Here is a 27,846-nt window from a genome sequence, read left to right on the forward strand (position 1 = left end):
CATCGCACGGAAATTCTTGTGTGTGCGTTGAGCTTCTTTACGTCCGTAGAAATGCCGGACTGCCTAACGAGTATACTCCATCGCACGGAAATTCTTGTGTGCGTTGAGCTTCTTTACGTCCGCAGAAATGCCGAACTGCCTAACGAGTATACTCTGTCGCACGGAAATCCTTGAGTGCGTTGAGCTTCTTTACGTCCGTAGAATGCCGGACTACCTAAGAGTATACTCTGTCGCACGGAAATTCATGTGTGCGTTGAGCTTCTCTACGTCCGTAGAAATGCCGAACTGCCTAACGAGTATACTATATCGCACGGAAATTCTTGTGTGCGTTGAGCTTCTTTACGTCCGTAGAATGCCGAACTGCCTAATGAGAATACTCTATCGCACGGAAATTTTTGTGTGCGTTGAGCTTCTTTACGTCCGTAGAATGCCGATCTGCCTAAGAATATACTCTTATCGCACGGTAATTCATGTGTGCGTTGAGCTTCTTTACGTCCGTAGTAATGCCGAACTGCCTAACGAGTATACTCTATCGCACGGAAATTCTTGTGTGCGTTGAGCTTCTTTACGTCCGTAGAATGCCGAACTGCCTAATGAGAATACTCTATCGCACGGAAGTTACCGACCAATACATTATCAAGATGCTATATTATCAATTGCTCCCGTGTTTACTAGTATTGGCTTTAAGACTACATGTATAATATAATATTTGTAGAATATACTAACTATACATACTGTTCACACTTTATTTCAAATGATCTGTAAAACTTTACGAAGGGCTTCCGTGGCCGAGCGGTTAAGGTTACTGACTTTGAATCACTTGCCCCCTCACCGAGAGTTCAGAATCTCCCTTGCTGTTTAGAATTCTTGCCTGTGACAAAGGCATCCAGCTCGGTGGTTCTACTCAGGTGCCGGTCCGTGATAAAACAATGCCTAGAGGGGCACCAAGGGTCTTTCTCCTCCCTAATTAAAAGCTGGAAAGTCGCCATATTACAAAATATCTGTATTAGTGTAACAAAAACAAAAACATTCTGAAGTATATATCATTATCTGATTACTGTAATACTGTAAAATCATTTTATTTCGTGGGCAATTTCGTGGGGATATGAATTCGTGGATTTCAACTTTTGAACATAAAACGAATGAAAATTTTACTTGTTCGTTGGGATTAAATTTCGTGGATTGACTCAACCACGAAAATAAGTCCTCCGCGAATATTGATGATTTCGCAGTATATACTTTACTGAACAAACATTATTTACGTTGAAAAATGTATACCATGCGACCAGACTAAACCGAGTTCCTGGAATTCATATCAGTGCTTACTCGCTTTCTCGCAACAACTGACAAATTGAGTAACGTTGACAGCTGCTTTTTGATGTAATAATTTTTTTCAGATCAAATGTATTATTTCGCCCGGACACGGAACTCGCAACCGCTGTTGTCCATCTTCCGTACATTTTATTGTTTAAAGGTGTGTCATATACAACTGTTTCATTGATCGCTTCATTATTTACTTAATATTTCGCGACCAATCACAACGTTCTACATATCTGTACCTATCCCTGATTTTCGTCTTATTAGTCATTTAAATATAAAGTAAGAATTTATTCTTCTGAGTCAAAACTGACCGCCAAAATTCTGACTTGGTGGCCGGACACAAACCATTAGTCAAGTTAGACAAACAAATGTGCACGTAAGACTCTTGGCAACACTGTGTAATTATGGTGCTTTGTTTCTGAACAGATGCATCGATGTAACGTTGTTAATTAGTTTTTATTGATATTTTATTGACAGTGCATGAACATTTTTGAAAACTGTTTAGTAAATATAGCAAAATTTAAGACGAAGACAACAATGTTTAAACTTCTTCAAATTTGGTTGCCAATACTTGAACATATCATTATAGCATGTGACAGGACAGCCTCGTTTTAGTAGATCTGTCATTACTAAGTTGATAGTTACAACTAAAACTTGAATAATGTATTTTAATAATTTATTACGGACAAAATCCACAATACTTCAAACAATTAGATGCCGATTTAACATCTTTACAAATGCCCCAGAATTTTGCTAAAAGAACACAATCCACTCCCGGACTGTCCGCGCAAGCTTGAGTAGTAGATATGATAGTGGTGGAGACAGAAGATACAGCTGGAGAGCTTGATCCAGTAGATAAATTAGGTTTTGTGGACGAGGAGAGCGTATTGGAAAAAACCGAAGACGAAGGGTTTATAAATGTTGACGAAATAAAAGTTGAAGCCGGTGACGTTGCAGTACCAGTTGAAGACTGTGGCGTTGAAACGCTACTTTTAGATGTGGAAACAGATGACAAGATTTGTGCATTGGTTGCTGTGCTACTTTTTGACGCCTGAATTGACACTGGCAAGGAAGTTACACCAAAGGGGACTCCTGATGGGCAATAGCCACAATATGTAAGACAGCCACTTGCAGTTTTTATATCACTACAGACACCCCAAAAAGAATCAAGAAGTTTACAGTCTAACGTATCATTGCAAGGATCATGTGTTGTTGATATCGAGGGGGTACTCGTGATAGAGATTGTTGAAGTCGTTTGACCAACTGATGTCGTTTGACCTGCTGATGTTGTTTGACCAGCTGATGTTGTTGGACCAGCTGATGTTGTTTGACCTGCTGACGTTGTTTGACCCGCTGATGTTGTTTGACCAGCTGATGTTGTTAGACCAGCTGATGTTGTTTGACCTGCTGATGTTGTTTGACCTGCTGGCGTTGTTTGACCTGCTGATGTTGTTTGACCTGCTGACGTTGTTTGACCGGCTGAGGTTGTTTGACCTGCTGACGTTGTCTGACCTGCTGACGTTGTTTGACCTGCTGACGTTGTTTGACCTACTGAGGTTGTTTGAACAGCTAATGTTGTTTGACCTGCTGATGTTGTCTGACCAGCTGTTGTCGTTTGACCTGCTGACATTGCTTGAATAGCCGATGTTGTTTGACCAGCCAACGTAGTTTGACCTGCTGACGTTGTTTGACCTGCTGACGTTGTTTGACCTGCTGATGTTGTTTGACCAGCTGATGTCGTTTGACCAGCTGACGTTGTTTGACCTGATGACGTCGTTTGACCTGCTGACGTCGTTTGACCAGCTGACGTGGTTTGACCTGCTGACGTTGTTTGACCAGCTGACGTTGTTTGACCTGCAGATGTTGTTAGACCGGCTGATGTTGTTTGGCCTGCTGACGTTATTTGACCAGCTGACGTTGTTTGACCTGCTGATGTTGTACTTCCTGCTGACGTTGTTTGACCTGCTGACGTTGTTTGACCAGCTGACGTTGTTTGACCTGCTGATGTTGTACTACCTGCTGACGTTGTTTGACCTGCTGATGTTGTTTGACCTGCTGACGTTGTTTGACCAGCTGATGTTGTTTGACCTGCTGACGTTGTCTGACCAGCTGATGTTGTACTACCTGCTGACGTTGTTTGACCTGCTGATGTTGTTTGACCTGCTGACGTTGCTTGACCAGCTGATGTTGTTTGACCTACTGAGGTTGTTTGAACAGCTGACGTTGTTTTACCTGCTGACGTTGTTTGACCAGCTGACGTTGTTTGACCTGCTGACGTTGCCTGACCCGCTGACGTTGTTTGACCAGCTGACGTTGTTTGACCTGCAGATGTTGTTAGACCAGCTGATGTTGTTTGGCCTGCTGACGTTGTCTGACCCGCTGACGTTGTTTGACCTGCTGATGTTGTTTGACCAGCTGATGTTGTTTGACCTGCTGACGCTGTTTGACCTGATGACGTTGTTTGACCTGCTGATGTCGTTTGACCTGCTGATGTTGTTTGACCTGCTGACGTTGTTGAACCTGCTGATGATGTCTGACCGGCTGATGTTGTTTGACCTGCAGACGTTGTTTGACCCGCTGATGTTGTTTGACCTGCTGACGTTGTTTGACCTGTAGATGTTGTCTGACCTGGTGATGTTGTTTGACCTGCGGACGTTGTTTGACCAGCTGATGTTGTCTGACCAGCTGCTGTTGTCTGACCGGCTGCTGTTGTCTGACCTGCTGATATAGTTTGACCTGCTGAAGTTGTTTGACCTGTAGATGTTGTCTGACCTGTAGACGTTGTTTGACCAGCTGATGTTGTCTGACCGGCTGCTGTTGTCTGACCTGTTGATGTTTTACCTGCGGACGATGTTTGACTTGCCGATGTTGTTTGACCCGCTGACGTTGTTTGACCTGCCGACGTTGTCTGACCTGCTGACGTTGTCTGACCTGCTGATGTTGTCTGACCCGCTGAGGTTGTTTGACCCGCTGACGTTGTTTGACCCGCTGATGTTGTTTGACCGGCTGACGTTGTTTGACCTGCTGACGTTGTTTGACCTGCTGGCGTTGTTTGACCAGCCGACGTTGTTTGACCTGCTGACGTTGTTTGACCCGCTGACGTTGTTTGACCTGCTGACGTTGTTTGACCTGCTGGCGTTGTTTGACCAGCTGACGTTGTTTGACCTGCTGATGTTTTTTGACCAGCTGATGTTGTTTGACCAGCTGACGTTGTCTGACCAGCTGTTGTCGTCTGACCTGCTGACATTGTTTGACCTGCTAATGTTGTACGACTTGCTGACGTTGTTTGACCGGCTGATGTTGTTTGACCTGCTGACGTTGTTTGACCTGCTGACGTTGTTTGACCTGCTGGCGTTGTTTGACCCGCTGACGTTGTTTGACCCGCTGACGTCGTTTGACCTGCAGATGTTGTTTGACCTGCTGACGTTGTTTGACCTGCTGACGTTGTTTGACCAGCTGACGTTGTTTGGCCTACTGATGTTGTTTGACCAGCTGACGTTGTTTGACCTGCTGACGTTGTTTGACCAGCTGACGTTGTTTGACCTGCTGAAGTTGTTTGACCTGCTGATGTCGTTTGACCTGCTGACGTTGTCTGACCTGCTGATGTTGTTTGACCTGCTGATGTTGTTTGACCTGCTGACGTCGTTTGACCTGCTGACGTCGTTTGACCAGCTGACGTTGTTTGACCTGCTGATGTCGTTTGACCTGCTGACGTTGTCTGACGGGCTGGCGTTGTTTGACCTGCTGATGTTGTTTGACCTGCTGACGTTGTTTGACCTGCTGACGTCGTTTGACCTGTAGATGTTGTTTGACCAGCTGACGTTGTTTGACCTGCTGATGTTGTTTGACCAGCTGACGTTGTTTGACCAGCTGACGCTGTTTGACCTGCTGACGTTGTTTGACCAGCTGATGTCGTTTGACCTGCAGAAGTCGTTTGACCTGCTGATGTCGTTCGACCTGCAGATGTCGTTTGACCTGCAGATGTTGTTTGACCTGCTGATGTTGTTAGACCGGCTGATGTTGTTTGACTCGCGGATGTTGTGCGAGCCGCTAGTTTTGTTTGTCGTGTAAATGTAGTGCCACAAAGACCGCAGAATTTTGGGCAGTATATTGGAGCTGTGTTCGTATCGTTGCAAATGTGTAAGAATTTATCGAGCTGGTGACAGTCTATACCAGTCTTATCTTGACAAGAAGTCGTAGTTGAGGTTGGACCTAAAATAGAACAATACTTTTCTGATAAAAACATGGTAAAAGTGGTTATTTTCTCTTCAACGTACACAATGCTATTTCAATGCATTTCATACATCTGTACCAAATACTTCTCAATGTAATAGAGTGGTTTGAATTAGATATTCTAGTAAATATTGTAAATATTGTTAATAAAATTTAAGTTTTAACAACACACGTTAAAGTTAAGTTCGTAGTTCAAACGTGTAGTAATTTATTTGACAATTATAGCAGGCAAGTACATGATGTTTATCAATGACACATACAATAAATATGCAGTAAATTGATACAAGTGATCAAAGAGAGTGAAAGGATGTGGTAAGATTACAACAACAACGACAAAGACGACGACGACAATAACAACAAAAAACAAAAACAGCAACGACGACGACAACAAAAACAAATACAACGACAACAACAACAAAAACAATATCAGCGACAACAACAACAGTAACGAAAACAACAACAACAACTGTAAAAATAACGACAAGAATAAACAACGACAAAAATAACAGCACTAGTTATAATAATAAACACTAATTTTATGAAGGTAACATATCCAGAGTGAACAATGTTTCCATTATTTATCAACCTCATAAAGCCATTTTTGCAAAGCGGAGACATTTGATTTCAAGACGTGCATAGCTGTGTCGCCAGCATACATAGATCTATCCACATTTGGTTTGGAAAATCATTTACATAAAAACAGACAGTAAATGTCCTAGTATGAAGCCTTGTGCAACTACAGACTTTATAATTTCAGGTTTTGAATAATAATTAGTGTATCTTTCAGTCCTATTTTCAAGACATGATTTAGCGAGTGGAGAAGTTCTGTAATTTCAATTCATAGAAAGATACAAATATTATCGACCAATCCAAACGCCTTTTTTGAAGTTGAAAAGACTGTACCTATGACTCTAGATCTGTTTAAAATGAATCGAATGAAACTGTCTAAAATCTGACTGACATTCATGTATCATATTGGTTTCTTGTAACTGTGTAATCAGACGTGCGTTCATTTTAGTTGAGTAGCAACAACACTAGTTTTCAGAAACCCAGGCGAACTGGTTAGTAGTCTGTTATCTTTACAGCTGAAACGTGTCAGTTACAAATAACTTCTAAGTTTACGTACACATTTTGCAACCTTGTATTTTCAAGTCATTATTTTCACTCATTATATTTTCTTATTTTGACATTGTATATATGCTATTTTGGGAGTACTTACCAGAACTTGTCATGGAGGTCCCTGCTGGAGTAGTTGTCGCCGAGGTACCAGAACTTGTCATGGAAGTCCCTGGTGGAGTCGTCGCCGAGGCACCAGAACTTGCCATGGAAATACCGGCTGGGGTAGTTGTTGCCGAGGTGCCAGAACTTGTCAAGGAAGTCCCTGGTGGAGTCTTTGCCGAGGCACCAGAACTTGTCATGGAAATACCGGCTGGAGTAGTTGTTGCCGAGGTACCAGAACTTGTCATAGAAGTCCCTGGTGGAGTCGTCGCCGAGGAACCAGAACTTGTCATGGAAGTACCGGCTGAAGTAGTTGTCGCTGACGTACCCGAGCTTGTCATGGAAGTTCCGGCTGAAGTAGGTGTCGCCGAGGTACCAGAACTTGTCATAGAAGTTCCAGCTGGAGTAGTTGTCGCTGATGTACCAGAAGTTATGGACGTTCCGGCTGGGGTACTTGTCACCGTGGTACCAGAACTTGAACTAGATGATACAGAGGACGTGCCTGTGTTTGTAGAACTTGAAATACCAGTAGTTGTAGATCCACACAAACCACAGTAAAGAGGGCAGTACGTCTGCGATGCATTTAGATCCTGACAAATGTTCAAGTATGTGTCAAGTAGCTTGCAATCTACAGCTGGTTTATTGACACATCCAGCTGTAGTAGTTTGTGTTGTGAATGTTGTTTGATTTGCTTGTGTTGAAGATGTCACAGTCGTTGACATCTGTGTTGACGAAGTAGATGATGCTGATGATGCTGTAACAGAAGCAGTACTTGATGACTGTGTAGTCGGTGTGCTCATACTGTTGTTTGCTGTCAGTGTAGAACTCTGAAACGGTGTAGTACCGGATGTTGATGTCAATGATAACGAATTACTAGACGGAATTATGTGTGTATTTGAAATTGTTGACGTTACACTTGACGAATGTACAACTGCGCTCGACGAAGTCGTAGGTAAACTGGCAGAACTTGCTGATGTAGGAGGAGTGGTTGGTGTTGTTGAACCACAAAGTCCACAATACTTCTTACAATATATTTGTGAAGTATTTTTGTTCTGGCAAATGTTTAGATAAGAGTCTAACAGATGGCAGTCAATACCAGGCTGATCTGTGCACGTTACTTGCGTCGTTGAAACAAGTAGAGTCGTCGGCGATGTTTTTGTGGTGCTTAACATCGTAGATTGACTAATACTTTGGGACTGAGTCGAAATAGTTGACCCAGAAGTTGTCACTGTTGTTTTTACAGAACTAGAAGTTGTTGATGGATTTGGCGAAACAGATGTACTCGTTGCAGCAGTAGATGTTGCTGGTGTAGATACGGAAGTCGTCGTAGGTCCACATATGCCACAATAGCGTGGACAATAAGATGCCGCTGCGACTTTGTCTTTACATAAACTAAGATGAGAATCTAATAAATGGCAGTCAATCCCTTGTTTATCCACACATGAATTTGTTGTCGAAGCAACTGAACTTTGAGTTGTTGGTGATGCTGAAGTTGTTGTTGGTGATGCTGAAGTTGTTGTTGGACCTGTAGTTAAGACTGTACTTCCAGGCGTTGTTAATGAATTTGTTGCCGAACCAGTTGTTGTAGTAGAAGGAACTGAGCTTTGAGCCGTTGGGGATGTTGATGGTGTTGGTGTCATTGAGTTCGACATTTGTTGTGTTGTTGGACCACATAGCCCGCAGTATTTGGAACAATAAAGATGGGATGTATTTGCATTTGAACAGACACCGAGGGTTGTGTCTAGAAGATGGCAGTCGATTCCAGGTTTATCTATACACTGGTTAGATGTTGTTGTTACTGGGGCGGGACTTGTAGACGTACTTAGTCCAGCTGTTGACGCCGAAGATGACATCTTAGTGGATTGTGAGGAAGTACTCTGCGCTGTTGTAGTAGACGTCATTGTCGTAGAAGCGGATGTTGATGTAGGTTGTGTGTTAGTGGCTGAAGATGTTGCAGATGTCGTTGTGGACACGGCCTGTGTCGTGGGTCCACACAGACCGCAATAAAGCGGACAATATGCAGCGGCAGTAGGAGCATTTCCACATATACTCAAGTATTTGTTCATTATCTGGCAATCAACGCCATGGTGATCAATGCAACCCGGAGTTGTCGATCCTGTACATAAAAAGATCTTAACCTTTCTTGATTTAAATATTGTTTTCAAGACTTATAGTTAGATAACAGATGGATAGTTTTTTAAACATTAGTCGTCTGCTCAATAAAGAGTGCCTCAAACACCTAATCCTGACAGTTTTATCTTCAAATAAAGACGGGCTTTTATTCTTCCATTATCAACAAGAGGGTCATAATGACCCTGGATTGCTCACCTGAGTAATATGAGCTACATGTTTCAAATGTCAAACTGATGATAAAATATTAAGAATGTCAGTAGGTCACATTCATGGTCAATGAAATTCAGTTTTACGATTTGTGTGCAAAACTGTGTATGTCATTAAAATTTCAAGGCTGTATCTAAAAAAACAAGAAAGTAGGTCAGTAGGTCAAGGTCACAGTCAAGTGACATCATATTACTTGGGGTCATCAGGTAATTATAATTAAACAGTCTTGGAAATAGGATAAGATAAATTTTTAAGTATTTTTCCTATATAACTCACATAATAACTAAGTGGGGCGGGGCCTCTTTTAACCCAAGGGGTATAATTTGAAAAATTTTAGTAGAGGACTACTAGACAATGCATCATACCAAATATCAAAAGCCTAGGTCGTATGGTTTCAGACAAGAAGATTTTTAAAGCTTTTTCCTATATAAGTCTATATAAAACTTGGGAACCCCAGGGCAGGGCCTCTTTTCACCCAAGGGAAACAATTTGAACAATTTTGGTTGAGGACCATAAGACAATGCTACAAACCAAATATCAAAGGTCTAAGTGTTGTGGTTTCAGACAAGAAGATTTTTAAACTTTTTTTCCTATATAAGTCTATGTAAAACTTGGGACCCCCGGGGCGGGGCCATATTTGCCCTAGGGGGATAATTTGAACAATCTTGATAGAGGACCACTAGATGATACTACATACCAAATACCAAAGCCCTGCGCCATGTGGTTTTGTACAAGAAGATTTTCAAAGTTTTCCCTATATAAGTCTACATAAACCCTGTGACCCCCGGGGCGGGGCCATATTTGACCCTAGGCGGATAATTTGAACAATCTTGATAGAGGACCACTGGATGATGCTACATACCAAATATCAAAGCCCTAGGCCATGTGGTTTTGTACAAGAAGATTTTCAAAGTTTTCCCTATATGTCTATATAAACCATGTGACCCCCGGGGCGGGGCCATATTTGACCGTAGGGGGACATTTTGAACCATTGTGGTAGAGGACCACTAGATGATGCTACACACCAGATATCAAAGCCCTAGGCCCTGTGGTTTTGGACAAGAAGATTTTTACAGTTTTTCCTTTCGGTTGCCATGGCAACCAGATTTCTACATGGAAATCAATTGTTTGAACAATTTTGAAAGGGGGCCATCCAAGGATCATTCCTGTGAAGTTTAGTGTAATTCCGCCCAGTAGTTTTCAAGTAGAAGATCTTTTTAGAAATTGTTGACGCACGACGGACATCAAGCGGTCACAATAGCTCACCTTGTCACTTCGTGACAGGTGAGGTAAAAAGAAAGTTACTCTTTAATCTTTAACGTCATATACGTGTCATACATCGAACAATAAAATATCAAATTATAATTACTAGGTTATTTTTTTTCTGAAATAGGGATTAAAGAAACATCATTACCTAATGGCATGGTCGTTGTGCTTTGGGCAGTTGACGTAGGAACTGATGGTTTCGATGGTTGCATCGTAGAACTTGACGTTGAAGAAGGTGTGACTGTTGTTGTTGTTGCAGTCGATGTAGATGGTTTGGTTGTTGTGGCTGTTGTTGTCGTTGTCGATGTAGATGGTACAGTTGAAGGCGTGCTCGTTGTTGGTGGTATTGTTGTTGTACTGACAGTAGTGGTACTTTGTGTTGTTGTAGCAGATGACGTAGTTGATGTTACAAGTGGTGTTGTTGAAGTTGAAGACGTTGTAGACGTGGCGGTTGTACTAGTAGTTGATGGTGTGCTTGACGACGTTGTTACTGTTGATGTTGTTGGAGTGGACGTCGTACTTGTTGATGTTGAAGCTGTCGTTGTAACGGTTGACGGTGTGCTCTGAGTTGTAGTAGAAGGTGGTGTCACAGAGTTAACAGGCTTTATTGGACAACCGAGAACGTCCAGTCTCATTGCAATTTTACCATTCCATTTTGTAGGCAAGACTCGGATACATTTAGCAGATATGGGACAATTCAAAATATTTGTAACCGGCGTATTTTGATCACTGTTTGCTTTAAATGTCTGAAATTGATACAAAGAACCATGGAAACATCAACAGTTTTAAATTTGATTATTCTTCTGATAGACTTAAAAAATCAATTAAATAGATATTTACTACTAGAATTTGATATCTAAATGTCGTGAAAGAGCTTTTCAGAAATACATACAATTGCATTGCATGCCTTTAATCATTACGATTGACTAACAGATAATATAAAAAAACCAAAACAATGCATAGTCAAAACTGTGCTGAAGACCACGTGTGCACAGAGCTCAAAGGGCGTTTCACTCCTGACGCTATTTGACCTGTCAAATATCATCGCCTTATTCTTGTAGTGAGCTACTTATCTTTTCCATTTCAAGAAAAACAGCCTCAAAGTTTCAACATTAGTTGATTCAGTCATAGTCTTTTTTAATTTTTAATTTCAGGTTGAAAGCGCTCATAATTCGTTTTTGATATAATTCATAGATAAAATGTGTTTGGACATCACTTACTATAATATTTAAATGCGTGAACTCACTTTGATGATGCAAGTAGGCGTAAGCTCATACATAAGTAAAAATATTAATTTGCCATTATACTGAAACCATGACAAACAGTGTTTATGTAGTATTCAAGAATGTTTTCGAAATCTAGAGACAGCGCATGATGTGGCTGAAAAAGTCTTTAACGAGCTGTCTGAGAAGAAGAAGTCCGCGGTATATCTCTATAATTTCAAAATGGAACCTAGCGCACTATAAGAGTAAGGCGGAAATATATGGCCAACATGTCTCCGCCAAGCAAGGTCTTAATAAGCAGGATTGTCACTACTAGTATGTGTCCGAATCAGGTAAACATAAGTTTTCTTACACTTCCGGTTGCATATGGTGTCCAAGTTTTACAATCCTTGCTATATGAGACCTTATATTCCGTCACCCACTCAGGACAACATCCCTCTCTGCCCTGGCTTACAATGCCTCGCACAATGCTCGGAGAAGCAAATTCTACCTGCAACAAAATTTAATACATCTTGTAGCAGCTAATTAAAAATGTAGTCTCACAAGGAATGGTTGAAACCGGTAAAAAGTAGCCCTGTTAAGAATGACTGAGACAAGTTTAATACTAAGTAGCTTTGTCGCCAAGGAATTATCTAAACGGATTAAAAGGTAGACCAAACAAGAAATGTGAAAATAGCCCCGTCAAAATAAAGGCTGAAACAGGTGTTTGAACAGTCTAGTTTTACCAAGGTATGGTTTGAAAAGGTAAACGTAGTCCCGTCCAGAAATGACTGTAACAGTGAAATGTAAAACGCCGAGAAATGAAAGAAAAAGGTAAAACGTAGTATCGCGAATAATTGCAACTAAAACATAAAAAATACTTTTTTGTGTACATCAAAAGTTTGTTCATAGAACACTTACAAATAGCACAACAGCAACAACAAAACTTCCCTCCCCCCATCGCCTCCTCGTCCTTCCCCACCCTCTTCCCTCACACACAGAGGGACAAACACGCACGCACGCACTATGCATAAAATAGTGCTTATAGAATACCATAATGCTGAGTGTACTGACGGTAAACAGATTTATGTATTTGGGATATGTGTGGGTAAGTAGTTTCTTAGTTCAAACCTGTAAATATTGGTTTGTATCATGTTTTCCAGCCACCCAGGCTCCGGCTTGAATGTGACCTTGTGCATCAGTTTGTTGTTTGGTGTTGAGCCAACCCCTGGCCGGTCCATGAGCGTACGCGGGATACTGGGACGAAAATGCCGATAATGTCGCATTTCTACCAGCTCCAATACTGTTCTTGCAGACATCTGAAAAAAAGTTATTTCATATCACTTTTTAGAAAAAGTACAAAAGTTTTCATTCAGTAGTGTAAGAACCTATATTATCTTGACTTTATGTTTGAGGAAAGCCGTCATCTATAATGCCGACGAAAGAAAGGCCAAACGTTGATGTCAAGTAGCTCTGACGTTACGCTATATCGGTCAGTTTCAAGTCGCACTTTTCAAGTTTTCAGAAGTGACAGCCTTCGTAGATTTAACGTTTTATTTATTTATTTTTTTGGTTGAAACTGCAAGCTGATTATTTGTATATTATAGTGTTTTTTTTTTAGTTTAATAACTGATATTCTTTAAATTTCAATGCAGAAAATGTTACTTTAAACTTGGTTATAGTTTTACTGGAAAGACATTTTATTGTCCAGAATCATTATCTCATACATTTGTTTTTCTAAATTTTCTAAAATGTCGAAATATAACTCTAAAAGTTAACAGCCGTTAGCTTAATCGCCTGTTAAAGTTTTGAACAACTAGGCCCTGATGTATAAATGTATTATTTTCAAATTACCTCCCTTCCATACCTGTAAAAAGAGTGTTTGACCATCAACACTAAATATGTGTTGAAAGTACTTTGTTGAATGATTTAGTAATGCATGAGCATATTTCAAGTCTTGAACTACTGAAAAGCTTTTCGGCACTCACCTTAGTATCTAAAATGTTAAATTTGAAACAGTTCAAGGTCTCTTTTCATTCATTTTGATGGAATTCATCCCCATGTTGCACAGGAAAAGTGTTATTAAATGAATTATAATAATTAATACGCTTGTGTTATTTTTGCGGAATCCACCTCAGTCAGTGCTAACATAACCGAATTTAAAAAACAGACAATTCTTAACTGCAAAAATCCTGACAAAATTAAAATATAATTAATTATTACCAAAAAGTAGCTCTACCTTCTTCATTAAACAATATGTTTGCATTATCACATAGATATACTTAACCTATTTCAAGTTTCATCTATGTGCCGCGGAATCTGTATGTTTTTACGCTGACACGAAATGGAGAATAGGCATGGAGAATTTTCACTGTCTTCAACTTATGAACTATATCATTGCTGCAAACTGATGGTTGTTCTAAAGGCTGTCGTAATTCTTTTATTCAATATGGAATATAGAAAGTTTTGCGATCAACCCAGGAGAAAATTCAGAAAATAACCGACTTCATATGCTTAACTAAATGCGAGTGTTTTGTCACAAAGTTTAATAAAACATCCCCCGCAACACACATAGCCCAACCCGCTATGATTATAACTAAAATGATTTCATCTAAACAAATTTCTGAAAGTTTTTAAATTTGGGTTTGCCCACTCCTATTGCCTGTAGACTTTTAATATCACTTATTATGCAACCAACTTATACTATAATTATGTTATTCAATGAGATAGTTTGAAAAATGTCAGGTTGTGTACTCAGTGGTACTTCTGCCCAATGCTCAAAACAATTACTCCCTGTCGGGGTATGGAAATATCTTCCATCTTACAAATAGAGTAATTTTCAAAAAAGAATCTTATACGTTTAGAAAACATGTAACGGCAGATTAAAATTACAGTAAAATCGATTAATCCAAGGCCTTAGCCACGATTATGAAGTATGAATTTCTAGAATTAACAAGCCATTGAATTTCGGTACTGGTACTGATGATAAACCCGAACAGAAAATGAGGTTTTTTACCTGTAACTTTTTTATTTCTGCAAATTGAAATCAATGGTCGGTATCAAAATAAAGCTTAACCTTTGTTGAAAACTTTACATAATTCAAATTTATATTTAGCAAGCAAACTCACACGAAGTGAGGGCCTGAAAGGGGTATGTAAAAAGGGGACTGTATGAACGTTGACTGATGATAAATTCGAACACTTTGTCATTTACAAAATTTTCTTGGTATTATTATATTGAAACTTTCCCCAAAAAGCTGCAAATGTCATTCCTGATCAAGTAATGAAATGTTAACAAAAGTCAGGTCTTCATTTTTCGACAGTGAGCATGCGCAAAAAAACACCCTCTTCCCCAGTAATTTTGGACAAATGTTTTTTATACAAATTTATGTAAGTCATTTATTTATACAGAATATTTACCAATTTTGTTTTTGTTTACACCAGTTGGTGTTGTAAGTGGAAACTATTAGATGGTGTGTTCAATTTTATAAATAACCGATTGCAATCGAATATTTCCAAGGTGGTCGACTTTATCATCTGTCCGGGTTTATCATCAGTACCAGTATAAGCCAGGAAACCCATGACAAAAAGAAATGGTGGGAAATTCTAAGTAGCTACACCCACTTTAACTTTTAGCCTGCTGGCGGCAATACAGTCAGCAAATTTTCACCTCTTTGGAAAATAAATGTAGTCTATTTAAGAAATTTAGCAGGGTAAGGGTTAAAACGTCAATGACATATGAGCCGCGCCATGAGAAAACCAACATAGTGCGTTTGCGACCAGCATGGATCCAGACCAGCCTGCGCATCCGCGCAGTCTAGTCAGGATCCATGCTGTTCGCTTTCAAAGCCTATTGCAATTAGAGAAACTGTTAGCGAATACCATGGATCCTGACCAGACTGCGCGGATGCGCAGGCTGGTCTGGATCAATGCTGGTCGCAAAGCCACTATGTTGGTTTCTCATGGCACGGCTCAATTATCATGATGAAGCCAAATCCCTTGTCACAGACTATAACAGACACATCATTCAACACAGAAAAATACATAGCTTCTGGATCTCAGACAGAAGTCAGGTCAGAATGCCAAACACCTTAAATAAACAGATAAAAGCGTTGTGAAAGTCAACAACAGAAAGATTTTCAAGTCCTTTTGTAATTTCGTTGATTTGATGTATGTGGAATAAATGTGTTAAAACGGAAGATAGATTACCAGCGACTGGGTGCATGAATATAGTCTTATGTGGGACTGCCGTAAACATGAAATCAGGTTGAAAAGTAACACCTGTCACAGACATTAAAATAGGGTAATTTCAAACTTTCTCGTTTATTATATGATATCGGGAGAACATTTAATCCTGCGCATGTATTTGGGATAGTCCATTTTGAAAATATATATCATTCCTCATCAGCTCTAAAACAATGATAAAACGCATCTACAATGCTAAAACATTTATACTGCTAAAACATACATACAATGCTAAAATATACTAACAATGTTAAACATATCTACAGTGCTAAACTAAACACGTTTACAGTGCTACAACATTCATATAATGCTAGAACATATGTACAATGCTAAAACATATCTACATTTCTAAAACACATTTACAATGCCAAAACACATCTACGATGCTAAAACAAATGTACAATGCTAAAACATACCTACATTGCTGAAACATATTTACAATGCTAAAATATATTTACAGTGCTTAAACACATCGACAGTGCTAAAACATACAATGCTAAAACATACCTACATTGCTAAAACATATTTTCAATGCTAGAATATATTTACAATGCTTTTAAAAACATATTTACAATACTTAAACAGATCGACAGTGCTAAAACATATAATGCTAAAAGTCATCTACAATGCAAAACACATCTACAATGCTAAAACAAATTTACAATGCTAAAACACACATATAACGCTAAAACGTACATACAGTGCTAAAACATATATATTAACAATGATTAGACATACATACAATGCTACAACATATTTACAATGCTAAAACATATCTGCAGTGCTTAAACATATCGCCAGTGCTAAAACATGTCTACAAATTAGTACTAAAACAAAACTTACCTGCACAACTGTATGTATCTGTAAAAGCTGCAATGAAAGAGAAAACAGTTCCAGAATTAAAAATATAAAAACATGCGACGGAACAATAATCGTAAACAAAATTGAGCCGCACTGTGAGAAAACCAGCATAGTGTATTTGCGACCAGCCTGGTCATTCGCTTTCAAACTTTGTTGCAATTGAGAAACTGTTAGCGAACAGCATGGATCCTACCTATCCAGATTGCGCGGATGCGCAGGCTGGTCTGGATCCATGCTGGTCGCAATTAATGCACTATGTTGGTTTTCTCATGGTGCGGTACTTAATACTATTAAGATTTCTCAGAATTTTACATGGCTCTTAAACGAGTTTCTCGTTTTCGTTTTATCCGGGGTGACAGCGTCTCTGGTCGGTTCGAACCCTGCTGGGGTCGAGTTTGATCATATTAAAAAAAGAATATTCGTTTGACTGCCGGTAGTTCTGTCCATGAGGTCACTCGGGGCTGAATTAATTGAAAGAGATGACATCTTGGATCAAATGCTAGACAGTTGTTGAATTACGACATTAACGCATGCTTTCGTGTTATAACACTTGCAGAATTCCGATGGATTGGTTGATATACGAGCAGGGTTTGACAAGGGTACCATCATGTCCCAATTCATTCTGCAGGTGTTATAACGCAAAAAAGGTAGGGAATATCCGCGGTGTCTGATTTCCTTTTTGAGCCGAAATATACGTAACGTGCATACGTAGGAAGGTGTGTTAGCAGCACACGTTATCTCTCCTATTCAAACACCCTCTGAAAACGACAAAAGGGCATTTTTATGCTCAAGTGCTGGTTTTATCAAGTTTCCATCACAATATAAGAAACGCAGATTCGGTATTCGTATAATACCTACAAATCTGTAGTGTTTATGGAAGTTAGAAGAAAATTTGTTCGCTAAATTGCGGTACTTACCTAAAAATAAAAACAAATAGATAATAGAAGTGTTCATCATTGTATAAAATACGGTGTTCATGACAGATAACAACATCATAAATATGTATCAAAATTCAATTGTTTTAACTAATCACAATAAAAAAGTGGTCTTTGAGCACTGAAAATGGTATCTCCAAAAACTGTATCCATGTCTTATTTAGTAATTACATCTTTCGCACATTAACGTTAACGTAAAGCGGGGCAAAACTGATGTAAAGTGAAAATGCATCCGTTGTCGGGTATTTACATGATACCTATGTTTGATTAAATAATTGACTTGAAACACGGTGGACACGGTGCGATGTTTGTGTAACTAGACAAGCAGTTTGGGTGTTTACCTGTATTATCTAGATAAATCCGTTAATGCTACCCAGTCATTAAGGTTACATCAACACATTCTTTCTGTATTAAAACGAAGAAAAAAATGCATATCACTACATTTCTCGTTCGGGTAGGAGGCTGACACATTTAAAGCGCTGAACATTATCTCTTGCTGTACCAGAGCAATTGCAGTCACAACAAAATGTAACTTGCGGCCAAAAACTGACCCATATCATTTAAAAAATATATATGGTAAGTATGATAATAATGATGCTGACGTTGATCGATTACGACGACGACGACGACGACGATAACGAATAAGACGATAATGATGAACACGGTGGGGGTGGTTGTGGTGGTAATGATGATGATAATGATGATGGTGATCGATTACGACGACGACGACGAATAAGAAGGTGAGGATGGTGATGACGGCGATGATGATGATGAGGTGAATGACAACAGCGAAGACGACGACATCAATGATGATGACGACAATGACGACGACGACGATTATTACAATCATTATTTTTATTATCACGTTTAGTGCTATTTTGATATTACTGTTATCAATATGCAATTGTTAATATTAATGTGTTATGAGATAAATCATTAGTGTGGTTGTAGCTCAGATTCGTAGCGGACGCAATTTGTAAAAGTCTGCGCGCAATGTCGCGTTCTTCAGTTCAAATGGTTATTTTTTTTAGATTTTGTTTGCAGTTGATATTTGATAATGATGACGGGGCAGTTTGGTTACGTGATTATATACAGCTTGATCATGGTTTAATAGTTCGTGTTTTGTTCGTTTGTATCTTTCTCCGTTAAATGGAAAAGATAACATCCGCGCACAACATGCAATTTCACAGGCACAGAAATCAGAAGGTATTTTATGGAATTATCATGGCATTTTAAGCAGCCGCCAAGTAGGTGTTAATGGAAGGATGTTTATTGTCCCAAAGTCCTTATGTCTCGGTTTGTATGCAGATTGAAGTGCAATGCAGTCTTAGACAAGGATGCCAATTACCTCCCTTACTATTCAGTTTGTTTGTAAATGTGCAATACTGTTGAAAATACATTGGTTATTTATAAATCCGTTGGAAAGTAATATTGTACAGCAACACTGTAGACTAAATGGTATTAGTACTGTAGAACCTATTTTAGTTTTACATGTGGCGTCTGTTTTAAAAGCTCAGGGAAACTTCCCGTTCCTGAAATCAATTGATGGTATATCCCTACTTCCCGAACGGGAAACGTTACAAAATATAGTAAATATAGTAACTTGTTTTCCGTTCAGGAAGCAAAATCATCATTTTTTGACTTGTTTCCGTTAAAAGGCCCAGTGCATATGAGTAAACATGGTGTCATTAAATGAAATATGCCAATTTAAACTTGGTACTTTTGATACTTTGGCTACCGTTCAGATTTATTTTTAATGTCTTAACAAATTTTTTATTTACCTTTTATATTTCTCAATTTCAAAGCTTCCCGAACAGGAAACGTAGTTTCCCAATCTAGAAACTTAGATATGAATATTTACATTGAATGGCATTCAGACAGAATATGTTTCCTATCCGCTTTGTTCAAGTCCTTATGAAAGCTTTTAATGATGCATATACTATTGCATACAATTATTTTGGGACAGTATAATTCTACGCAACATAACATAAAAAAAAACAAGAACTGTAAATCGTCGCTCGAGAACCATATATAGTGTTCTAAGTGTATTTTTCTTGTTTTCGAGAAAATCAAGTTTGAAGTTTCAGGGGTTTATAACTTTTTTGTTTGTTGACGAATTCTAACAGAAATTGGTAGTTTTATTTATGTCGCCGAGACTTATGTTTATCTGTTATTTTGGCCAAATGAGTATTATCATGAAGTCTCGGTGAGATTAGGTCACAGTGACTTGTCTTATTGGTGTTCTATTTTAATTCACAGTCCTTTTTGTTTATATGCAATTTCCATGTTTCTGGACAATGTTCTATCGCGTTAACAATGATTGCTCCTATCAAGTCACGTGATATTTATAAAATGGCCGAAGAATAGTAAAATTGCATATAATTTCTCAAGTTCCCACATAGCAGTAGTCTAGATGTAAGTCATCATTTTTATTTTTGAGTGTTGTAATAATTCGGATGAGAACGTATCTGGACAAAAGTAATTCACTTCAATGCTTCCTTTTAAAGCACTGAGACCAGACCAGACAGTGAAACTGCAACCTCGGTTGAATTACCTCCCTTAAAGGGATTATTTAGAAAAGGCAATATACCTTCTGTTCGACGGTTATCTGTGGCTATTACAGGAAGAAAATGAAACAAGTAATTGAGACAAAGGTTCTCAACATTGACAGCCACTTAATAGTCTAGTGTATGCGGATTTCAAACCCGTTGAATTAGGCGAAGGTGCAGTATTCTCAGGATTATGGAATGTGCATACCCTGCACTCCGTTGCGGACGAATGTTCGTAAGACTTTATATATATTACATATATAATAACTGCATAGAACATTATGGTTCTGAGTGGAACGGCGATTACATTTTGTAGAATGTTCTACCTGCACTAGACAGATTTCCAGGTAGGGAAGTTAAGTTTCCAATTCGGGAAATTTTGAAATTAAGTAATTTCAAAGTTAAAAGCACTGACCTCCAGATTTGGGCTAAAAATGACCTTTCTTTCTAACTGAAGTTTGGTCATATTACGAACATTAAAATTTTTGTAAGGATATTAAAAAAACAAGAGCTGTCCGTAAGACAGCCAAGCTCGACTATTCGAAATATTGTCCCAGAAGCAGGAAAATACTACCCAAAAAAGTTAAATATCAAAAGAGTTTTAAGTTCAAAAGGGGAAATAATTTGACCAAAATGCATATCAGTTATGGGACTTGCTGCTATCAACTAGTTTTATAACCCCGAAGGCACATGTGAAGTTTCAATTCAATATCTGCATTAGTTTTGGAGATAAAAACTTGCATGTAAAACTTTAACCAGAATTTTCAAAGTCCAAAAGGGGGCATAATTTGCCCAAAATACATGCCAGAGTTATGGGACTTGACCCAGTGAGGTTGGTAATTGATCTAGAAAAAGAAAAAATAAGTTTCAAATCTATATGCCTTTTAGTAATAGCTGTATGTACTTGCACGCAAAACTTTAACCAGAATTTTCTAAGTCCAAAAGGGGACATAATTTGGCCAAAATGAAGGTCAGAGTTATGGGACTTGCTGCTATCAACTAGTTCTATAACCCCGAAGACACATGTGAAGTTTCAAATCAATATCTGCATTAGTTTTGGAGATAATAACTTGCATGTAAAACTTTAACCAAAATTTTCTAAGTCTAAAAAGGGGCATAATTTGCTCAAAAAACATGTCAGAGTTATGGGACTTGACCCAGTGAGGTTGGTAATTGATCTAGAAAAAGAAAATATAAGTTTCAAAGCTATATGCCTTTTAGAAATAGCTGTATGTACTTGCACGCAAAACTTTAACCAGAATTTTCTAAGTCCAAAAGGGGGCATAATTTGGCCAAAATGAAGGTCAGAGTTATAGGACTTGCTGCTATCAACTAGATTTATAACCCCGAAGACACATGTGAAGTTTCAAATCAATATCTGCATTAGTTTTGGAGATAGTAACTTGCATGTAAAACTTTAACCAAAATTTTCTAAGTCCAAAAGGGGGCATAATTTGCTCAAAATACATGTCAGAGTTATGGGACTTGACCCAGAGAGGTTGGTAATTGACCTAGAAAAAGAAAAAATAAGTTTCAAAGCTATATGCCTTTAATTGATGGCTGTATGTACTTGCATGCAAAAACTTAACCAAGGTGTGACGCCGACGCCGACACCGACGCCAGGGTGAGTAGAATAGCTAGACTATTCTTCGAATAGTCGAGCTAAAAATTGAATGGTAGAAATCTAAAATTTATAATAAGTCTTCTTCTTCTTCTTAGCGTTCACCGCCTACACCGTCACCCCTGATCCAGCAATGAAGGATGCTGTCTTTTCTTCAGGTCCTCCATCTTGCCGCGCACTTTGATCCTCATTGGGGTTTTTATGTTAATGTGATTTTAATGGTCTCTTACAAATATATTTTGAAACTGGCATATTACACGCGGTTTCTATATCATTATCATTATTGTTGTCATAATAATATTATTATCATTATCTGTTTTGTGTAAAGATTTTAGTATTGTATCTATCTTTATGGTTCCGAAGCTTGGATTCGTACCTGAAGTCTTTAAGAGGCAAGGTTCTGAACCCCGGAATCATCAAAAATGATATATGAAATATACATCCTTGGTGCCCGTGTAGCATAAAATATTGAAAATTGACCCAATGGGGACGCTTAAAGAATAAGGTGTCCTACTTTCCGCTAAAAGTGCATGGGAAAAGCCACTGGCGCCAGATCAGAAAGAAATGCCTCTGTACATGTTATACCCTACCCCTAGGTATTCTATAAGAACCATGGTCGTGAACGGGAAAATATACTTACCCATTTCAATCGCGTATTTCATATCTAAAACACGCAGTTCAGTAAATGTGTACTATTGATATTAAACAAGTGGTAATTTATCTTCCGTTGTGTACCGGTCACATTTCTTCAATAGTTCTTATCTTAGAAAAAGAACGTGTAGTTTACAGTTTTTTCACAGGTACACAAAAAACTTGCTTGAACTTCCCTGGTGAAGTTCCGTTCTAGATTATAGACACACTCTGATTGGCTGATGTGAAAATGTATGTCAGTCGTCATTTTACTACACGTGTACGCTAAAATGTTTATATGCAGCATAAATGTGCAAAATGAATTAAATAAACAGAATAGATGTATAACTATGTATGATTTCAAATTCAAAACTATATACAAGATGAATTTCATTCATCATTTCGAGTCTTATCGTAAAACTGTGAATATATTGCATTCTGTTTCTGTTTGTTTACATTTCGCTTAACATGTGCACACTGTCGTGACCTCTAGACCGGATGTTCATTAGGGAAGTTCACGCAAGTTTTTTCTGTAACGTTGACTAAAGCATAAAATATACGGAGCATCTCTGCAATATGGAATATTGAGACAAGGTGACTGGTGCACGATTGAAGATAAATTATCGCTTGTTTAATATCAGTAATACACATTTACTGACCTGCGTGTTTTAGGTATGAAATACGCGATTGAAATGGGTTAGTATATTTTCCCGTTCATGACCATGGTTCTTATAGAATACCTAGGGGTAGGGTGTAACACGTACGGAGGCATTTTATTTCTGATCTGGTGCCAGTGGGAAAAGCAACGGGATTAAAGCTGCCCTGTTACACCTCAAAGTGTCAACAACGCATTTTGGTAGTCACTACCAAAATTCGGCCGAGTTTCGGTAGCGACCAAATGCGTTGCAAAGGATACATATGATGTATTAAGGCTCATGGAACGGAACGTATTTTGGTAGTTTTTCTACATCAGGGGCTGTGCTCATTTTTACATTACGCACAAAAGTGAGAGATATAAAAGGAGGGAATGTCTCCTATAAAAATTGTGGGGGAGGGGGTTCGGAGTTCCCCTCCCGAGATATAGTTTTCGTATAATTTATTATAACAACCAAAATGTAGATTCTTGAGCATGTGAAAGGGGCCTCAAACGACGCTTCCTATGCAATAACATTATATTGTTTTGTTGCTTTAATGTGCTAGTGTTGTCAAAGGGATAGTCTACCGATTTTTTTTAAAAGCACGAAAATGTTGAATTTTGTAAAACGATAAATGCGAGGATGGCACGTGTGTCCTCCACCTAGATATTTTTTAAAACATCCCACATAAACATAAGTGGTGAAATCTGTGCGTGTTTCAGGGGTCTTAGATAAATATTTCCGGGAAAAAAGATTTTTTCTCTTTAAAGGTGAAGGGTTTCGAGAGTCAACCACAGATATCTTTGAAACACAACGTAAAAGAATGGTAAAATGTGGGCGTGGGCTTACTCGGTTATTTTCCAAAATTCTCCGTGGTTACATTTAGATTTTTATTTTGTTGTATACATGCGAGTGGTATTTTGGGGTCCTTCCCGGACAACGCATGGAAATGGTGGGTTCTGTGTGTTTAGATAGGTAAGAAATATATCATTTACTCAGAAATGAAGCTTCCTCCGCAATAAGGTATACAATGTCATGTATCTTATTATTTATCTACATATATACTGTATAGCGGGATATATTTACGGTGCCCAATGTTCGCGTTTTATCAAGAGTTTTGAAATCACGGTGTCTTAATTTGAAACTACTTCGACCGCGAATTATAAACCTTGGTTGTAAACAACAGAAAGGGAGGTCACTATATAGGCACAATATTAACTACATTCACATACATAATGATACATTACAATACAATAATTTTGATATCAATAGTTATAAGCATTATTTTGCACAAATAAAATGTATGTTTTTAACACTGATATTGAATGTCCTTTACGCTAGAAAAAAAAATATGTTTCTTTTTATCTGTAACTGCTATAATTATAGACAATATTATGAATAGAAATTTGTTTGTTAAATACAGTACGGTGATTGTATTAAGCGAAGTATAATAGCGTAAGATGCAATTATCAAAAATCGATTTGTAAAGTATAAACGCTATACAGACCAAACACTACGATATTTTTCACAGCTTTATTTCTCATGTGCGTAATTTCTATATTTGTAGGATCTAAGCAAGTACAGATAAAGGGAATAGACGATAAACGCTAGATCACCCTGTTACTTGCCATTTCAAAATCTGTGTCTGTTCTTTCTCAACAAGTGATTTACCCAGGTCTTATTAATAACTGCCACCCAAAATCTTGGGATATTTTCCAAACAACATCCCACTGGAGTACAGATCGAGGAGTCCATGTTAAGATATGTTGACAAAGTTATCATCCCGTATCTAGAACACATCCGCGAAGAGGAAGATCTGCCTATCCGCCAAAAAGCTTTGTGCATATTTGATGTTTACAATGCACACAGAAGGAAACCGCACTTAAATTTGTTAGAAAAGAATGCCATCAAGGTTGCGTATGTGCCCGAGGCCTGCACAGATCGTCTGCAACCTCTAGATCTGATCCCCAAAAACATTTTTAAACAATAAAAATCCGAATTTCATACATACTGCGCTGGAGAAATTCAAAAGGAACTGACGGCCGGCGTCGAACTTTGGAACATTAAGGTTGACATGCTTTCGTCAGTGGTCAAGCCACTCAATGCACAATGGCTTGTAAATGCAGTGGAGAGGTTAGCTAAGAAACCAGACATTTTAGTGGAATCATTTGATAAAGCTGGACTGTATTATCTAATTTATTTACCTATGTGTGTTCAAATGTCTGCATTTGATAAAGAAAATACCAAGACGTATTGACTTGTACCAGTATTACATATTGATTTTTTTTCAATAAAATCAACGGTTCGTCATCTGTGAAGATTTTTTGGTGTTTGTCAGGGGAAGTAACAATGTAATAATGGGAAAAGTTTGTAAGAGTGGTATCCCTTGGTGAAATGTATATATTCGCGGCAACAAAAACTCACGGTGTTTAGATTTCGCGCTGTCAATGTTGACCGCGAATAGAGAAAATTAAACCTCCGCGAATAAAACCCACTATACAGTAAATGCGAATGATTTTCTCTAAATGTTTATCGCAGAGTTTTTTTTTTCTTCATTTGTATACGAAGTATTATGAGAACACCTGCGGAGGCCGGCGGCGGGCGGGCTGCTCCATAAGTTGTTCGCTATGTAACCTGAGAAGTTCTCAAAACTTAGTCAGCATGTTAACATCCCGGGCAAGTTCGATAATCAGCCGGATCGTCCCAGTAGTTCTGGAGTTACGACCCTTTAACTGCTCAAAATTGCAAGTATTGACAGCGTTCGCTCTTTAACTTGAGCACTTCTTATCAATATATCCACCAAACTTGGTCAGTATATGCTGATCTGCGTTATATCTCAGCCAAAATCGATAACTTGTCAGATCATCTCAGTAGCTCTGGAGTTACCCCCTCGAATAACTCAAAATTGCGAATGTCGACAGTTTCCGCTCTCTTACTTGAGCATTTTTTGTCCAATGTCCACCAAACTTGGTCAGAATATTTATGGGCATAATATCTCGCGCAAGTTTGATAACCAGCAGCAAAAATTACTTCCCTTTAGCTTTGGGATAGTTTTAATGCGTATTTGTGATTCTTCCTGCATTACGGGCGTATTCTGTGACAGTTTCGCACTCTTGTTTGATTCTGTGAAAATTGACAAGCCTGTTTCACTAAGTAAACTTAAGACAAAATCAAAACTATGTGAAAGTTGTTTTACGAACTTCCTTTTAGGCAGATTTAAGTAAATTATTCGATTATTCCAAGTATCAGATAATAGCACTGTCAAATGTACTAGCTAACGACATGAAACATTGTTTTGCGAACATTTTACTATAGGGATAACGCATGTTTTTTCGTGTTAAAACATCTGCAGACTCCCGAGGGATCATTTGGTCCGTTAGGGCGAGGGTACCAACGTATCCCGAGGGAGTCTGCAGATGCTGTAACACAAAACAAATATGTGTTAACGCTATTCCAGCAACAAAACTTGAAATAAAGCGAAAAAATTAATAAAACTTCAACCAGCGTCATCAAATTTTCATGAAATGCGCTGAACCTCAACTTTAAAACAGATGTGACAATTTAGGAGCGTGCATTTGTGCATTCAACCCAACGGCAATCCTACACCCCGGGATGTAAGAAAAGTTTTCCCAGCATCAGGTGAAAATACGAGAAAGTTATGTCCGGTATACAAAAATACGAGTGCCTGATTTACCAACCTCGGTAACTCTCGGTGAATAAATTAATCGGTAACCCTCGGAACTAAATTCACTACGGGTTGGATTATTTAATTGTATTTCACTATATTAAACAATATTGAAATATTCTAAAGATTTTTGGTGGATAAAGGTTGCATGTCTACCTTGCATATACTTTTAAAGGTATTATACAACCCGTCTTATGTGACCTTTTCTCGTGAATCTCCTGAATTTTAATCTCAAACAGTCTATACTTACTTATGGGCGTTTGTGAAATCTGTCCAAGGGTCATGCGAACGACACATCAAATAACTGGTGAACAGTTGTGCCAAGTTCCTTCAATATCTCTCGATGTATGTCAAAGTTAGAGTTGCATTGACCTCTCTAACGTGTGTTCCAATGGTCCTGCTTGACTGAATCTAGGGCCGTTATATTTTCAAGGTCAAAAGGTCAAGGTCGGATGAGCGACTAAGTTCCATCATGACTCTCTATCAGAGCCACACGACTTAACTCAGTGGTAGTTTACTAGATGTTTATTTTACATATATGTCCATCATACAACAACACAAACAATACATCATTCTCTTGGATATGGAATACACTGTAATAGATTGTTGGGTCTGAAAAACACATGTAAGTATCATAAATAAATGAATGATATCAAAGGATATCATACAGACAAACGATATCAATATTTATAACATCTAACACTGTTAAAACATATTTGTAATAGACCCATTAATTAATCACCTAATCATATATAGCATCATGTATATTACAAATAAGTACATTACAAGATATTATTTAAAACATATATACTACATACTTCTAAATGATAAAACATTACTCAGCCTAGTGGTCAATATATCTGGCAGAACCTAAACATATCACATATTAATAGAAACATAGTTTATAACATCTTAATCATAATCTATATTTACTTACATGTATAACATGTAGATAATCAACACAAAACATATCATGACATACCTTATGTGTAACACAAGTACCCCTCTACTGGCATCTGACCTCACACAAACACACTGTTCTCTGTGCAGCAACTGTATTAATTGTGTTGTAAAGTTAAGACCCAAATATTCATGCAAGGTGTTAAA

At 38.3% G+C, this 27,846-nt stretch overlaps 1 protein-coding gene across 3 annotated transcripts; it reads right to left on the reverse strand.

Annotated features, from left to right (window-relative positions):
* Positions 1 to 1,979: 1,979 nt before the first annotated feature.
* LOC128545933 (mucin-19-like) lies at positions 1,980 to 27,846 on the reverse strand. 3 transcript variants are annotated; one of them, XM_053552241.1, is made up of 8 exons: positions 27,722 to 27,846; positions 26,990 to 27,351; positions 16,667 to 16,693; positions 12,711 to 12,898; positions 11,953 to 12,090; positions 10,526 to 11,123; positions 6,773 to 8,887; positions 1,980 to 5,532 (listed from the first exon to the last, which is right to left on the reverse strand). In XM_053552241.1, the coding sequence occupies exons 2-8, from the start codon at positions 27,021 to 27,023 to the stop codon at positions 2,000 to 2,002; spliced, it is 6,633 nt and encodes a 2,210-aa protein (XP_053408216.1). In that variant the 5' UTR covers positions 27,024 to 27,351; positions 27,722 to 27,846; the 3' UTR covers positions 1,980 to 1,999. The 3 variants fall into 3 exon arrangements, with proteins under 3 accessions (XP_053408216.1, XP_045208180.2, XP_045208162.2); XM_045352245.2 differs by lacking the exon at positions 27,722 to 27,846 and having other exon boundaries at positions 26,990 to 27,662; XM_045352227.2 differs by lacking the exons at positions 26,990 to 27,351; positions 27,722 to 27,846 and adding an exon at positions 17,602 to 17,849.

This window comes from Mercenaria mercenaria, chromosome 10, assembly GCF_021730395.1.
Source record: "Mercenaria mercenaria strain notata chromosome 10, MADL_Memer_1, whole genome shotgun sequence".
Lineage (NCBI taxonomy): Eukaryota > Metazoa > Mollusca > Bivalvia > Venerida > Veneridae > Mercenaria > Mercenaria mercenaria.

What these genes read in the sequence shown, in the direction of transcription:
- LOC128545933 (XM_045352227.2), bottom strand. Translation starts at nt 17,680, where the DNA reads ATGATGTTGTTATCTGTCATGAACACCGTATTTTATACAATGATGAAC. An exon ending in AGATACATACAGTTGTGCAG is followed by an intron (nt 12,899 to 16,666) that starts GTAAGTTTTGTT and finishes ACTTTTTTTCAG; the next exon opens with ATGTCTGCAAGAACAGTATT. An exon ending in ATACAAACCAATATTTACAG is followed by an intron (nt 12,091 to 12,710) that starts GTTTGAACTAAG and finishes ATTTTGTTGCAG; the next exon opens with GTAGAATTTGCTTCTCCGAG.